The sequence below is a fragment of the Erigeron canadensis genome, chromosome 3 (assembly GCF_010389155.1).
Source record: "Erigeron canadensis isolate Cc75 chromosome 3, C_canadensis_v1, whole genome shotgun sequence".
NCBI classification, from domain to species: Eukaryota; Viridiplantae; Streptophyta; class Magnoliopsida; order Asterales; family Asteraceae; genus Erigeron; species Erigeron canadensis.
The window spans coordinates 20,792,521-20,810,314 of record NC_057763.1 but is presented as its reverse complement, the minus strand read 5'-3'; the positions used below and the strand labels follow the sequence as shown (position 1 = coordinate 20,810,314).

General features: G+C 32.8%; 1 protein-coding gene across 2 annotated transcripts; it reads right to left on the bottom strand.

Moving 5' to 3' along the window:
- Window positions 1-9,972: 9,972 nt before the first annotated feature.
- Window positions 9,973-15,459, bottom strand: LOC122594311. 2 transcript variants are annotated; one of them, XM_043766787.1, is made up of 6 exons: window positions 15,294-15,459; window positions 14,847-14,991; window positions 13,310-13,813; window positions 12,365-12,805; window positions 10,818-11,716; window positions 9,973-10,705 (listed from the first exon to the last, which is right to left on the bottom strand). In XM_043766787.1, the coding sequence occupies exons 2-6, from the start codon at window positions 14,989-14,991 to the stop codon at window positions 10,073-10,075; spliced, it is 2,622 nt and encodes an 873-aa protein (XP_043622722.1). In that variant the 5' UTR covers window positions 15,294-15,459; the 3' UTR covers window positions 9,973-10,072. The 2 variants fall into 2 exon arrangements, with proteins under 2 accessions (XP_043622722.1, XP_043622723.1); XM_043766788.1 differs by lacking the exon at window positions 15,294-15,459 and adding an exon at window positions 15,200-15,285.
- Between the last annotated feature and the right edge of the window lie 2,335 nt (window positions 15,460-17,794).

The window sequence follows — 17,794 nt, the reverse complement described above, 5'->3', positions numbered from 1 at the left end:
ATACGAAAACCAAAGAAGGAAACATATGAAAATTAACTCCATATAAATATTGATTTCAGTTTACCCTTTTCTTTCAACTTTAGTTAAATAAAAAATTTGCAGTTTGTTATATCTAAACTTACTACAAACACAAACAACAATTTTAGACTAAACGATTTAGAGTTAAGCTCAACAAAAAGGGAAACAAAAAGTATACAGTATATAATTTGAAAAATACATACCAATTCATCAACGATGATCATCTCGAACGTTTTGATTTTCTTCGGGTTGTTCCATTCCGAAACAGTCCATACATGCACAACACGGAGTCGTGATGATGGTTAACATGTGTTGACTTTAGATCTTCAAGATGAACTAATGTGATCTTATTATTATTATTATTATTATTATTATTATTATTATTATTATTATTATTATTATTATTATTATTATTATTATTATTATTATTATTATTAATATTATTATTTTTGAAAAAGAAGCCATAATAAACCTATAATGAATAACAAACTAAATTAAAAGAGATATATTATTATTATTATTATTATTATTATTATTATTATTATTACAATACTAATAACAATATATTAATAATAATAACAATAATTTAAGTTTCTAATATATTGATTTTCATAAAAGTAATGATCTTTAAGAATTAAAAACATGTTAGATAGTATAGGAGGAGGTCGAACCTTTTGGTAGTCGACTTTTTTTTTTTGTTTTTTTTTTTGGTTTGGTCGTAGTTTTTTTTTTTTAGAATATTGGAGGGTGTTTTCTTAGGTCATATATATATATATATATATATATATAATAAGGTCGTCCTTTAGATTTAATAATTAAAAAAATATTTAAAAAATAGAGAATTAATGAGAAAGGAGTTTTAGGCCAAGCTCCTCTTTTAGTTATATTATAATTTAGTTTTCCCTGCACAACTATGGCTATGACACTTATTGAGTTGACAACTTTTATCTATATCTATACTATATTATAAAGCAAAATCTCTCATGTCTACATTTTAAGTTTTAACATTTACTTTCCCAAAATTCCCAAATATCAATTATATATTTACCTAACACCTTTTCTCTCTCCTCAAATCTCAACCAATCATTTTTTTTCTCTCCCTCATATATCATTTATTCTTCCAATTTATTCAAAATCTTTTATGTTAAAAACTGTACATTGATAAATTATAAAAAATTATATGGGTGCTCTTAAAATTTCATGCTTTTTCATTAGAGATGTCATTCGGTATACTTTCAATGAATTTTTAAATCTGAGGACGGAGCCCATATGGCTAAGGTATTTGACTATCACACTCTATGACCTATCAACCCCACCATCTCACCGCCGCAACACGCGGGTACTTGTTCTCGTACATTAACAATGACTTCTAACTTCTTATTCTTTTTTCTCTCTATCTTCATTTTGGATTTTGAAAGAGGGTAAATTGCACAAAAAGGTATTCAACTTTGCTGATTTTTAAATTTAAGGTATCATACCTTTTTTTGATCAATAAAAGGTATGCATCTTTTCAAAATTAAAAATAAAACTCTTTTTGACAATTTTAATCGTGTTTCCGTTAAATTTTGTACATGGCTATAAAAATATATACTACCTATATAGATACCTAACATTTATAATAAAGAACTTTGACTTTTCAGCCAAAATGACTTTTAAGAAGACCGTGAATTAACTAAAAGTTTCGACAAAAAGTCATGTCTAAATGAAATTTGAGCAAATAACTTGTTAGATCGTTTGAAATGTTTTATGTGACGATTTATGTAGTCGTTTTGTGTAACACACCAAGCTAGGATCAGAATATTACAGAAAAGATATAGTGTATGCATGGGATTATCGTAGAACATGAACTATATGGATAAAAGGGATTCGGTGAATCCAACATCAAGAACAAGAACATAATGCATAATACAAAATAAGGGGGCATATGAATATTGGATTCATGTAAGTCCAAGCCCAAGTTCTAGCACAAGCAGCAATCAACCATCACATCTTGGATTCACTTGATTATCTGAAAAGTGTACTAAACAAAGTTAACACTAGGTTGGTGAGTTCGTAGTAATGGTTCACAAGGAACCATTGTTGATAGTCACAATGTCAAATCACAATAATATCATATGGAGTAAAATAGTTACGTGTAAATAGAGAGCACAAACGATGTAAATATTCAAATCACGTATCGTATGTATGCATGTGCCATGATGAATATCAAATGTAGGTAAGCCATGTCACATAAAGGGGATTGCGGGTAAAGTGCGTAAATAAGTAAGTAGACTTGCGTGTATCTCCGCACAAATAAACAAGTATGCTTGCGTGTATCTCCGCACAAATAAACCGGTATGCTTGCGTGTATCTCCGCAGAAATAAATAAGTAGGCTTGCATGTATCTCCGCACAAATAAATAAGTACGCTTGCGTGTATCTCTGCACAAATAAATAAGTAGGCTTGCGTGTATCTCCGCACAAATAAATAAGTATGTTTGCGTGTATCTCCGCACAAATAAATAAGTATGCTTAGGTGTTTGTCTCAATCACAAGTCCATCAATCATCAAACCATCAAACCAACCAACACAATACGTACATACACTTAGGAGGATTCTACTTTCAACGAGTTCTCGATGCTTATATATAGGGTCACCCGCAGCCTTCCCACCATATCTCAAACCCTTTGAAGGCATAATTGACTTCCGTGTATGCACAACTATCCTAAAAATCACAATATCACAATCATATGTGTAGATTATCCAACAATCAATCAAGACCATCCATCAACCAAACCATCAATCAAACAATAAATCAAAATCATCCATCAATCAAACAATCAATTATTCAATCAATAAGCCATCAATCAAATCAACCAACAATCAAACAACACGTATATGCACACTTTTCAGCCCGAATATCAATTGAGTAGGGAGCTACGGAACTCACCTTGGTTCAGCAACAACAAGTTAAGATCAAGCTATGAATGTCCAACAATCATCAAATGTCCACAACCTAACAATATATGTCACAATACAAGCCATGGTCAATACTAGTAATACCATACCACAATTTCCTCAAAGGTGATTTAGAAGTGATTCGAGAATGTTTAAACAACCAATAAAGAGTTTTGGTTAAGCACGGTTCAAGACTTAATTAGTACCAAAATTTGACATAAAAATCAAAGTTTTTGGAATTGAGTTTTAATATTTTTTTTTTGACCTTATAATGATGATATAAGACTAATAGACAAGCTTTGAATAATTGGAAGTCGAACGATAACCGAACGAAAACGCTAAAGGAGAACAGAGGATTGGCGGACGATCTGGCGGATGATCCGCCGGATGATGTGATGAACACGGATCATCCGTCAGTTCATCAAGAGCGTCCGCAAATTTCAAAGAATAAGAAAAACGGGTTTTGACCTAAAAATCGACAACCTTAGAAGCTAAATCCGGTTAACAAACTCTAACACAACCAAATTCAAGTATATTCACCCCATAAAAACATACCAATTCACAAACCCACTTCCGATTTATCAAGTTTCGATTTGAAACCCGTTTTTGACCAAAAACAACCATTTTACACTCGATTCGACCACAAATTGTTTAGATGTATAAGAAGGAAGTATTCTACAATGTAAGAGGAACATTTTGAGCTAAGAAACATTTACCAATTTGACCGGAAAGCTCAAATTCAGTTTTTGAAGCCCTAAAGTGGATGAACACTTGATTTAACCCAAACATAATATATAACAATTTTCTAACACTTTGATGTTTACTAGAGCCTTAGATCCGAAATTTATAGAAGAAAAGATTAGTGTGTGTTTTGTGTGTGTGTTCTTGAGATTGAGAGAGAAAGGAATGTGTGTGTGTGTGTAAGAGAAAGAGATAAGAGAGAAATGAGAGGTGGGGAGGGGTTTTGTTCCCCTCTTGCACTCTCGCGGCTAGTTCCGGTTTCTCCCGATATTTAATTCGTTTATTTCAGACTTTTAACTCGAGTATTGTTCAAATATTTCATTCACACAATATTGCATATTTTTAAATTACGCTCCTAATGACTATTCACATGCCTACCTTTTCATTACAAGAGTTATTTACTTAATTTTGACTAATTTCTAATTTATCAGTTTGCTAGCATTGACCGGTTAAAATGGCGGGTGTTACATTTTGTATCGGTGGTTTAAAAAGAGATTAGCAGTCGCTAGTAGCGGATCTTGACCAATTTTACACGGGGGACTGAAATTCATGGGAATAAAAAATAACATGACAAAGAATACTCAGATGGTGTCAAAAAGTCACAGAATCTACAAGTACTGATAAGAAAAATAATTTTTCAAACACGTAACGGATAAAAGTACACAACTTAACTGAAAAAAGGAGGTCGGGGCCCATGTAAAAAGCTTCACCCATGGTGGTACGAAAACTTAACAGAAATCATGCTTAAAAATGTTTAAAAAAAGGTTTGTTTTTATTTTTTGAAAAGTTGGATACCTTTTGTAACATCTCAAACTTTTCAAGATTGACTTATTGACTTGACCGTTAGTCAACGTTAAGTTTCGTCAAGTTTATATGCCTTAATTGGTTTATGTGTGATGAAGGTTCTATAAGTGTAAGGCTTTAATGCCTTAATGGTTGATGTGAATAAGTGTTTAAAGGTATAGTTTAATGCCTTTAGAAGTGCTAAAAGTGTTGGATGTGTTGTACATATTCCCAACATGTGATTTTAGCCTAAAATGAACCATACGGAAGTCTAGGGACTAATTTTGACATATGTGGAAAGTTAAAAACGTGATTAGGGATTTCTAATCAGATCATTAGCCCTAAAATCTGATTCATCATTCTTCTTGGAGCCCTAGAACCGCCCCTTTTGTCTCTTGAGCAATTCTAGAGAGTTTTTTGCAATTTCAGGTTGAATCGGAGTGATTAACCGCTTGTAGATCGAATCTATAATCATCTTTAAGGTAAAGATGGTAATTTCTACTGATTTTTGGTAATGTTCATCTTTTCAATTTGTTCATACCTGGTCTTGATCGATTATATGCTTTTTGTTGCTAGAATCGTTGATTTCAGGTTACCCGGTAACCGTTATTGCAATCTATTGGTGTGTTGGAGATTCCGGAAGGTATAATCTTGTTGTTACTGATATTTTTATGATATAATGGAGTCATTATGGGTGTCATATCAGATCTGGACCATAGAGTGTGTTAATCTATTGAAAATCGTCCGTTTTGTCGATTTGGTAACCTAAAATGTTTGTTATTGTGATGTAAATCAAGTAGGAGTTAATCAATGATTTCATTGCATCATTAGGCCTTAAAAGAGTCTTCTTTTTGGTGTAAAACCCGTTTTTGGGAAAAATGACAGAAAGAGACAAACTACCCGGGGTAATAGTCTAGAAATAGACAAAAGTTGAGAATAAACAAAAAGAGACTAACTACCTGGGATAATAGTCTCGAAGTAGACAAAAAGAGACAACTTACCACGGGTAATAGTCAAAAAGGGACTATTATCTGGAGTGATGGTAATTACAGGGTATGTGACACGTATTTAGACTGTAGGTCAGTTTAGTGTCGTTATACTCATAAATCGGTCCTATGTTGATTATAGGTAGTCGAGAATACTTGCAAAGCTCAGTAACTTACGTTATCATTTGTTACGCTTCTACGAGGTAAGATACACTACTTTGACACGCTGAGGGTTCAACATAAACATGGTTTTCATATAATAACTTCCCTAATAATAACTTGTTTGCTTATGAGTATTCGGGGTTATACGGGAGGTGATATGGGCTATGTACGTGACTATTGAGGCCTGAAATGCAGTCCCTATGATATGAAATGTAACGATTTGTTATGCAATGATATGAGATGTGATGATAAGAAATGAAATGCTATGAAATGTGATGTATGATGATGATATGTGAAATGTGCATGATTACATGGCTTGTTCACTAGACTTATTAAGTTGCCATGACACGTGCACGTTTAAGGGCCCAAACGGAAAAGATGTATATGTGATGATTGTTTAGGTTGTGTAAACACCTAAACTATATGTGATGTGAAATCGAGCTCGTAAATTTGATGTGAAAGTGTTAAGCTTAACCCGTACTTGCCCTAGCCCGGTTAAGTGCGTTGATGTGGTTGCTCGGGTGGCTCCTTGCAACGAGGTACAACGTGAAGAGTAATACGGGAGGTCTTACCAGCCCCATTGTCCTTGAACATATGGATTACTCCTGGAATTGGCTTGTCATTCCTTAACGACATTGATGTACAACCGTAAGGTTGTTCATCTAGTCGGGTATGACTTATGTCTCACTTATAATGATGTATATGTTATACGAGATGCGTGACTTATGTCACAATTATAAAGATGTTCAGATGTGATATGTGATGATGCAAAAGATGACTAGGCACATTAGGATGACCCATCCTAATATGAATGATGTTGATGCTATGATATGTATACGAGATGATATGTTCGATGATATGTGCCTTAACGACTTAATATGACTTTTATATAATGTTTTAAATGGACAAACGTTTTATAAATTATGTGTTATCTTACTTAGCTAATTCGTTAGCTAACACTTGCTCTTTTAAAATGTGTTGTGCCCTCAGGTCCAACAATAGTGAGCAGGTAGATGTGAGAAGATGTGAGGCATGGGTAGATGATCTTGAAGCTGGCTATAGTTTACCCATAGTGGCTGCTCGCTTTAGACATTTGCTTATTATTTAAATAATAATGACTTGTATTGATGATGTGCTCGGTTGTTTAATGTTGGGTAACCGATGGATTTCCATTTAGACTTATTTTGATGATATGGCTAGTAACACTATTTAATGAATAAACCAAACAGGTTTTACTGGTTTGGACTTTTAAAGTTTAATTCCGCTTTCTTTGACGCCGTTAGGCAAAAGTTTTTGGAAATCCTTACTTTTAAATGATGGGTGTTACACCTTTTATTGATAAAAAGAAAATTGAGTACCTTAAATTGAAAAATCAATGAAGTTGGATACCTTTTTGTGCAACTTACCCTTTGAAAGAATATCATATTTCATTACTACATTAAACTCAAACGTTGTATGGTAAATTATTGTTTTCATAATAATCTGTTAAAAAAAATAATGCATATTCCAAATTTAAAATATAAGATTACAATATTGTAACAACAATATATTAAAATGCATACTAATTAGTTACACTATGTTCTTGAGGTTTTTTAGGTAAGAAAAGAAATGAATCCAAATGATTTTTGTGTGAATTGAGTTCTTGAGTTTTTTTTAATGATAGAAAGGAAATGAAGTGATGTGATTTGAAAGGATTTTTTAGTTGTTTTTGTTTCAAAAACCTTCCTTCCATATTTGGGATAATTTGGAAGGATTATATCTTTTCTTTTCTCATCTCATCATTTCAATTCTTTTCCTTTAAAATGGAACTCAAGAACATAGTGTTAGGGCACCTAGAATGATAAAGTTGTTGTGCAAAAGCTATAGAAAACACTTTTATTCCAATGATAAAAAGCTTTTAAAAGACCTTTTTTAACAAAAAAAAAAAAAAAAAACTATTATATTTCAATTAAATATAGATGAAGGAGAGTATTTGTTTTAATCAATAGGTTTGAAGAACTTTAACCTATTCAATAAATAAGTGGTCTTCTTCAATGGTAAAAAACTTTTAAAAGACTTATTTAAATAAAATAAGATAGCATTGGAGATGCAAAACAGTTACATCATAAATGATTATATATTTGAGACTAATCAATGGACTTTGTTTTTTTTAATAATGTCTAAATCATACAATTATGTAACGACAAATAAAATCAAGGAATAAAGTACACACAATATATCTCATAAATAAACCATCAATATGAGTTCAATTTTAAAGCATAAACGAAAAGAGTTAATTTTCAAGATATTAATAATTCATTGAATTTGGGTAAAAAATTCAATGTTTATTTAATAAATATAATATAAAATAAGATCTTTTATACTTCAAAAAATGAAAAAAAATATATATCATATTTAATTTAATGTTAAAATAATTTTATATAATCGATATGTAATTAGAACTCTTAGAAATAACTGAGATAAGTACACGACTATGTTTAAAAATTGAATACGGCATCAGAGAAAACTCAACATATAATAATGGTAGACTTATATGTTAGTGGGCTTTAAATAAAATCCAGACGGGCATAATTATCATCGAAATGGGCTAAAGATGGAATCTGGATATGAAGAAATAATCATGTTGGGTGAGCAAAAAGTAAATAATAATCACCTTATTTGAATTGGCATTGTGGTGTTAATTACCTACAACTCATGCGGGTTCAAACTTGGGTTTAAAGATAATTTTTTGAAGTACTACGTATTCATGGCATATGAGGTGGAGTACGTGTACACATGAGGTGACATTATAATGTGTCAATTTAGACCAAAATTTTTTTATTATAAAAAGCTGACATGACGAGAAAAGGAGGGTATCACACAGGACAAACCATACCCTCTTTTAGTTGTATAGAGAGAATTCTATTCAACATGGGAGAAGGAAAAGTATTTGATATTTAACATTTTTTTATTTTATTTTTGAACCCCTCCAACTTTGTTTCAAAATTTCAAAATTTATCAGATTGTTAACTTCTAAATTTTTTTTTTTCTCATTCTTTTTTTTTTTAAACAGATAATATAATGATTGAAGACATGTTTTCCAATACCATGTTTTCATTATCTCATGTTATGTGTCGTATAATTATATTTGGAAAATTCGAAGTTTTTTAGTTTTGATTCGTGCTTTCCAGGAATATATTTTGTAGGTTTGATGGTATGATGCAATCTTTAAACCGCTTACAATATATTTTGTAGTTTTTTTTTTTTTTGATATATTTCAAACCTAGTGATGGAATTTTTCATAATTTGAATTATAGTTGAACATATATGATATTTTTAAAGTTAACAATGACATATGTAAAATTTTTCTTAAAAAAAACCATAACCATTTGAATATTTTGAAAAAAAAAAAAATCTATTCAGAATCTTTCCTTTATTATCATCCTTTTTTTGCCTTTGGCTATTACTGGTTGGCAACCTTTGACCCACCATTGGATTTGTTTGAATATAATACAACCAAGGTGGTGTCTTTTTTATAAAGGTGCACATTATTCATAATGTCGAAGCACTTCCCACCATAACATGGTGAGAACCAACTCGGTGTGGGTAGTCGGTTGTCTTAATCGGGCCCCGCTACATCCAAACCGAGTTGGCTTCCAAGGAAAAACCCACGCGCATACGCGCATCTAGGCAACCCACAACATCCAGTAAACTAGCCCGGGTTTTAATAGGGGCTGAGAAATGCACCTAGCAAGTCTCGAACCCCTGCTAGGGAAAAAACCTGGTATCTTCAACCAGCTGTGCTGGAATCACTAGATACAATCAAGGTGGTGTTCATTCAATCATTTTTGAGTTTTCATTTAAAAAAAGAAAAAAAGTAAAGAATTAAAATGGAGAAGAAAGGATAAAAAAATTATATTAAAATTATTATTTGAAACTGTAAGAAAATGAATACAAGTATTTCCTTTTTATAGGTTCTTGAAATCTCTCAATCCCTGGTTCTCCCATATCTTTTCCTGCCATAATTTTGATGAATTCATCAAAACCATTATTTCCACACTTACTCAATTCCATCCTTTTTTTTTTCTTTTTCCGCATGGGGTGTCATCAATATAGGCATTTTCTTCTTTGATCAATTCTTTTTACCATTTCCATGAGCCATAGAAAGTAATCTGATGTATATGTCACTATTTCATTATTAATACTCAGAGTCTTGATCCACTTACAACTTTTAGACTTTCCCTTGTTTGATAATCTCCACCAAACTCTATAGAAATATAAAATAAAATTGTAAAAAGAGATGTACATGTAACTAGATTTAGTGATTCTGAGCACAAAGAAATGACAATGCTAACAAAACATATTCATCTTTAAAACAAATACATTGTCATATTCATGTAACTTGCAACCGTTTTACAAAAGGATCTCTTGAAACAAACCCATTAGAATCTACAACAGCAATAGTTATCAGACCTTGGGGTTTGAATAATAAAGAACTTGTTTCTTTGGCTTAAAGAGGTACCTAGAACGATATGTTGATCGAATCACATCAAAAAACAACGAATACTGTAACAACATGTATAGGATGACCGGCAACACAGCAAATACACCGATAAGGATCGGTATCCATATCAAACCCTTATGGTATAGTACGAAAAAACTGACACTAAAAGCCACTGTCATGGTTGTTATAGATAGGAAAAGTGTTAAGAGACCGAACATGAGCTTTCTGGGTAATGATTCATAGTAATCACGTTCAGCATAACGAGATGTGAGAATTGCTAAGAAGATGAGAATTGAAGCTGTAGATGAGAATAGAGAAATGGCATCCGCCACAACAAAAACGATGAAAGTTGCTTTTGAGTGGAAGACAGGGATACCATTGTCTTGGTGATATCCACCAGGAACCGTAAAAGCTGCAGCAAATACAATGGTTGCAATAAGTGCTGCAACAACCATACATTGACTAGCTGTTCCTTTCATCCACTCCTCACCTTTTAAAACTAGATCTTTGTGTTCATTAGTGAACAACTCATGTGGTGTCAAACCATCTTCATTCTTCCGTTCTCTATACGAAGGAGGTATCATATTCCTTACTTCCTGCAACACAAACAAACTAGAACAATTATGCACTACCTATACCATATGATTATGCTCATCGTGTAACAAACAAGAATATGAGATTCTTGGAGAGAACTATATATGTATGTACCTTGAACCATAATAACTCTCGTTGCATCTGAAAAGCAACTCCTGACACATCCTTGAGTTGATTTTCCTTTGCTCTCTGCCCAACTAAGTGCAACATATTGTTCTCCTTTGGATCCCGGAGAGGAGTTATCATATCTTTCATTGCACCTATCTCGTACAATAGGTTGTATATACCAGCGTTACGATGTTTGACCGCAATGTGAAATATGGTTTGATTATTATCATTTACCTTCCAAATGAGATCAGGATATAGACGGATAAGCTCAATTAAAAAATTAGTATTGCCCATTTCCGCAGCAATAAAAACTACCCGTGAAGAGTATGTTTGCTTAGCAGGTCTTCTGATTATTTTCTGGCTTTCTGTTTTCAGTTTTCCAATATGGTCTGAAATGGCGTTTTGCAGTCTTAGCTGTATAGCTTCTTGATCTTCCTTCACAGTTATCTCATTTATCTTCTGGATTTCGTCATGCATGTTCACAATACTTTTAGAAATAATCTTTTGTAGTTCCAGAGCTTGGTCTGCCTTACCGGAAATTGGCTTGTTATCTTGGCTGATAGAATCAGGGGCTCCTTTGATTATGTTTTGGGTTTCAACATGCATTTTCACAAGACTTTCGGAAATGAGGTTTTTTAACAGTAAAGTATTTAGCTGCTGTCTGGTTATGTCACCCAATCGGTAAATATGATCCGAAATGGATTTTTGTAGTTGCATAAATTGAACAGCCCTTCCAGGAGCAGACTTGTCTTGCTTATTCACATCTGCTGGCCCTCTGAGTATTCTATCAATTTCATTCTTGGGCTTTTTTGCTATATCTTTCCAAATCATTCTTAGGAGTTGCAATGCTATGCTTTCACATGCAGGAGCTTTCACCTTTGAACCACCGACTCCGACTGCATAAACTGAAAGCAACAACCAGAAACGAAATTCAGTATGCCAATCTTGAAAAGTAAAATTGCATGATATATGGATGAGCAAGGACTTCTAGTATAATGGTTGATCCAGTAATAAGGACTGCTATATATTAAGAGTCTGAGATGTTTGGAATACTACATTGATCGTAAACCTGAATAAGTTTCTACTTGATAAATCATATCTATTCATATTTTAGAGCTAAAACTTGATGTGTAAACTAGATATCATGTGATACAAGGTCCTTAAGAGAGATCAAACTTTCATATGACCCTTTAGGTCTTAAATTATCTTTTTATTTTTGCGATTACTAAGTTGTTGTAAGATACTAAATTAAAAATGAAGATTTATTAACAATTTCATTTAATAGTGAAATTTCAGAAATTTTTGTAATGGTTTTGATAGCATTGGTCTCCCATAAGGTTAAACCTGAAAGAAGTTGCACAGTGAAATTTTTGTGTATTACATTACTCCTTTTACCCAAATCAAACCAATTCCACATCACTCATTCACTTGAAATTCGTTCCTTATATGCATATTGTGATAAAATGAAAGATCAACTTTTGTACACTGACTCAAAGTGTAGTGGGTTGAATCTCCGAAGCAAAATGGAGGTTTATTTTAAAAAGAGATGTTACCTGACTTGTTGGTTTTCCCAGTGACTATAGCTTTTGTTTCGTTGGATACTTTAGCCATTCCATCCAAGTCTTCAGGTGCACCCCCATTCCCAGGTTTTGGACGCTTATTTCCAGATAGCTGATGCATAACAAACATCAAGGAATAGAGATTCTTACCCGAGTTAATGGTTCTCCAAATGATATTAGGTTTTTTCTTAGAAGATGCTTGTGTCTTTTGATCCGAAATATCAGGTGCACCCACACTACCAGGTTTTGAGTGCTTATTTCCAGATGGCTGATTTGTACTAAAGATCTTCGAGTGGAGATATTTACTCAGATTGACAACTCTCTCCTTAATAGTAGGTCGTGTCTCGCGAAATGCTTCAGTCTTTTGAGCTAGAAGTGCGAGTGCATTCCCACTACCAAGTTGGGGATATATTTTCACAATCTTTAGTGCGATATCTATAAAAAAAATTTCAACAATTTCTTTGTTATGGGAAATTTTATAATAAACGCAAGAAAAATCAGAGAAAATAAATACATAAAGAGTTTCCTTTGGCATAAAGTAATGGACATAACTTAAGCTATATAAGTAGTTTATAGTAAAGATATAATTCTAAGAAAACCAAAAATCATGATTAATGTACTTTTTGCTCAAGATCTTTGAAAATGTCAATTTGCAGATAATACTTTCATTTTACTTATAGTTATAGACTGAAAGAATATATGATGGAAGAATATACCGAGTTTAGAATAGATAACAAGATTAGAATCAAAATTATTAAGTTGAATAGTTCAATTCTATAAAGTAATTGACCAAGGTTTGTGTCTAAACTCTAGAAAATCTCCCAAACTCCTAACCAAAACAACGAATAGAGAGAGCGTGCATATACACAGTTTATGATAAAAATAAAAAAAAAAAATCTAAAATGTGCAGGTGCAATAACCAAAAACTAAAATGCTTACCCAACATGTCATTCTCTATGCATTTCTCAAGAAGCCAGCCACGATTCTTATCATTCCAACCATCAGCTTCACACAATTCATTGGACTCTCCATAAAGAAACTCAACTACATCATTATTTCCAAACAGGGCAGCCGCATATAGTGGCAACATTTGTCTTCCAGCACCAGGGATGGTCACCAAGTTCCTGTTCTTTTTTACCATAATCTCAACCGTTTCAAGGTTTCCAGCGGCAGCTGCCAAATAGAGAGCAGTGTTGAAATTCTCATTTTCAAGTTCCAGGTCTTCTTCCTTCATCATATCCACCAGTTTTTTGACAAACACTACCCCTAGTTTGGGTACTTTTGCAGATGCTGCAACATGAAGTGCAGTTTCTCCATTTTCAGTGATGCTATACCGTACCAAGTCTTGTTTTGCCTTAAGAATTGGTTCAGCAGCATCCCAGTCACATTTTATCGATGCTTCATAAAGAGGGACACCCTCTTCGAGGTACCTTGCTCGGGGTCCTTTACAATAGTAGAACCAATGCAGATAGTTAGTAACTTAGTATTAAGTATCAACCTCAATGAATAGGGACATCCTGAATCTTTCAATTGTTTCAGAACGGCTTAATTACCAGTTATATATTAAATCCTAAATACCGATAAACTTTATTCTAACAGTTTATTGGTCTATCATCTTGAGCGTATAATTTATTAAAGCCATATGCTTTGGGGTACCGTTTGGCATCAAGCTTCATCCCAGAGATGATCGGGGTGGGAGAGAATACCAAAGGTGGTTTGGGTTGGGGTCCTTGACAATAATGAACAACATGGATTTAAGTGGCGTGGCCCTAATGTAACCTTCAAGGTCGTCCTGGGTGGGTTGTTGCGTACCTCATGCTCTAAGTTTAGAGCTAATAAGCTCATAAGCACGTAAACTGAGCTTATTGACTTTTTATAGTACCAAAAAACCGAAAAACCCAGATATATCAAAAAGCCCGTAGTTTTTTTACCATTACCAAATTTTGATTAAACAAATCTCAAATTAGGAGATGAGCCATATCAACTAGGTTTTACTAAAGGAAATTTACTCTTGATTACAGTAGTATAACAATTAATCAGGCAAGATCCGCTATAATAATGAGAAACAGATTTTCGTGAGTCAATGCCCGGCATTCTAACACTAGGTTACATAAGCTGAGCTGGCTTGACACGTCTGCCAAAGACCGGTGTTGGCACCACTGACCTTCAACAGACGTGTATATTGGTCTTACAACTTTTTGGGTTGAACGCCGGTTTCTGCAACTTTTGTTCAAAAAATTCCTAAATCCAGAGTGTAGAGTACAAATGGAAACTAAACGTAGTTTAATATATGAAGTTGTAAGACCTCCCACATCAACAACCCAAACAAGCAGTCGAACAATATTTCATTAACAAAAAAATGCAAAGCATCAGTCAATCTTCACGACCTAGCCTCATTTACGACCCCTAGTTGCTACATAAACCAGGACACGTGTAACAATCTTAAGTAATGTGCAAATAGCAGAAAGAAAGTAACCTGCAAGTAGATATCGACGAGGTAGTTTCGGTCGTTGTCTTGGATGAGTCGGGGTAATGCCTTCCTGCTGCTGCTGCTGCTGTTTAGCCTCAGGAACAGGGGATGATGGTGCTCCTGCTGGCGCTACTGCTTCATTCGACGCCATCTGCACCATTAGTAATATTAATCAATATATATATATATATATAATATATAAATATATATATATATTGTGATTAAATTGCTACAGTGAATGATAGTGCAACTGATAAAAAGTGAGAAAGTAAGTAACTGCTCAGGGCCGTCTTTCGCGGGTTTTGAGCCTCACTATCTCGACGGTGTATAGGGGAGGTTAAGATGTAGGCAGACCTTACCTCTACCTAAGTAGAGAGCTGCTGCTTCTAGTTTCTACTAAATGATAGTGCAACTAATCGAGGATAAATATTACAGTAATATCAATATTAATACCTCTGCAGCTCTGCTTCAGAATAAATGGAATATATGAAACAAAGTTGAACAGGCCCCGCTGATGAGATTGAATTTCATGATTTTTATACAAGCTGTAATTTCTTGGTAAACGTCAACGGCTTATATGAATACAAAGTTATTTCAAATCTAACAAACTAAATTTCTATAGAATATTCTATTATAGAAATAGATGAGAAATGGAGACCTTACCCTAAGTAGTCATTTTTTAATAGTTTCTTTTTTTAATTGATTTCTTGCTGTAAAGTTATCAACTATCAACATTTTCAGAAAAAACAAAAAGAAAAAGTATGTTCTTCTTTGTCGGTTTCATTATGCTCAGAATCCATTGTTTTATTAGCGTAGGTTATACGAGTAATTTCTTTTATATAACTTTTTTGTTTTTGTACGTTGCTTTAGGTTTTTGACATTTTATCTATAAGTTCTTGCTTGATAATATTTTATCTTTCTAAAACCGCATATAAATAACTTTATTATTCAAACATATTAAAGCCTCATATTATTAGAAGATAAATAATTGTTAAAAACTTATAGAATTACGTTTAACTTAATTTTATTGTATGGGAACAAAATTGTTCAAATGTGAACGAACATTAAAACATATGTAACTTAATACATACATAGTATTAAAGTTGAATCCCATGTAGCCATATAGGCAATAATGGTCAGTTCTAATGGTCACTTTAAATGCCTGATCAGGTAAGTGTACATACAATCAATCACCAATTCACGTTAACGTATACAGTTTTACCCATGCGATTATGAGTTCGACTTTTTGGAGTGACATATCATGCAAAGTTTTTCAAAAAAAAAAAAAAACTCGCGCCTACGGTCCAAAATGCGTCATCAAAATTAACACCTGAGCTAAAGCTTTATTGCATCGTTAAAGTATTTGGTGTTTGAAGACGATAGGGAGGCAACATCCAAATCCAGGCTATGGGTGTTTGAGTTACTTCAAATGAGTTTGGGCCTTAAACAGGTTGATTTGATTCGTCAAACATGTGTATTATTGGGTTGTGTAATTTGGGTTGGGCTTTAGTAATAAACGGGTTGACTAGTTAACTGTTTTAATAGTTTAATACCGAATTACCGACTACGGAGTAAACTAAGGTGGCGTTTGTTTAGGACTTAATAAATTAAGTCATAACTTAATCAAAAATACTTAATCCATTAAGTCATCAAAAGTGTTTGTTTTTTTGATTTAATAAACAAAAAACAACTGTATTGACTTAATCCATACAGACATTACTTATCAATTTAGTCACTTAATCAATTCAGTCACTTAATTGTTAAAAAAACAAATAGGCCCTAAGTTTTAATACATGTTAAGAAAAAAAGGGTAACACAAAAAGATGTTAACTTGTTCACAGAAACCCGAGTTAAAAACTACAAATTATTAAACTCATTGATATGTTTTTTTAGTAATTATTTTTCTTATTACTTATTTTTGAAATGGTTAATGTTTTTACACAATTGTTAAATAAGTCGATGTTTGTTTTGGGAGATTCTAGCCTGTAGAGATATGTATGTGTTTGTTATTATTTGTTAAAGGTTTATTTTGTACTTAGTTGATAGTTAGAGGATAATAATGTAGTTAGTTAATTATCTTTTGTATTTAAGCCACTTAATGGCTCACTTTCAAGATTAATGAAATTTCATTATTCAACCAATTCTCTCAATTCCTTATGTTTTCTCATGGTATCAGAGCCACAATTCTAATGTCTTTCATCATTCTTTAATTCTACATTTCAATTTCAATCACAACTCAATCATTTATAAAACTAAATTTATTTGTTTGCTTTCTTGTCATCTTAATTCGAAGATTTATTCTTTGTTTGATTCATAGTCATTGCAATTGCAATTGATTCATTCAGTATTGATTGTTTCAAAAAAAAAAAATTTAATTCATTCACATAATTCTTAGCCGTCTTTTATAATTCATATTTTTTATCTATTGCTTTCAATTGGTCAGCTTATTACTTACTTTTTTGTTGATTGTTGCCGCTATTTTGTGAGCTGCCACATCCTTCGAACCCTATTTTTTTTCCTTCTTTGCGTACGTGATTTCCTTCTATACCATTTTGTAACCACGTATACATTACTTGGTGCTATACGGACTTGATAACATATACGTTATTATAGTGTATACGTTATTACTTCCTATACGACCCATTTGTTCCTTTCCTATAAGACATTAAGCATTGCTCGTTCCTGTTTCTATTATCCTATAGGACATTATCTTTAAACCTTCCTATAAGACATTAACGTTAAACCTTCCTATAAGACATTACCTTTAGGGTTTAGTGCGCAGGAATGAAACAAACTATGTCTAAAAAGTTATAGTGTGCATGAACTAACATTTTTGTTTATTGTATGCATAAACTTAGTAAAAAAGTTTAAATCATGCAATGTGTATACGTGGCAGCCCATATGAGCTGCCACGTGTAAAAAAATTTTTTTTTAGCAAGCCACGTGTAAAGTTT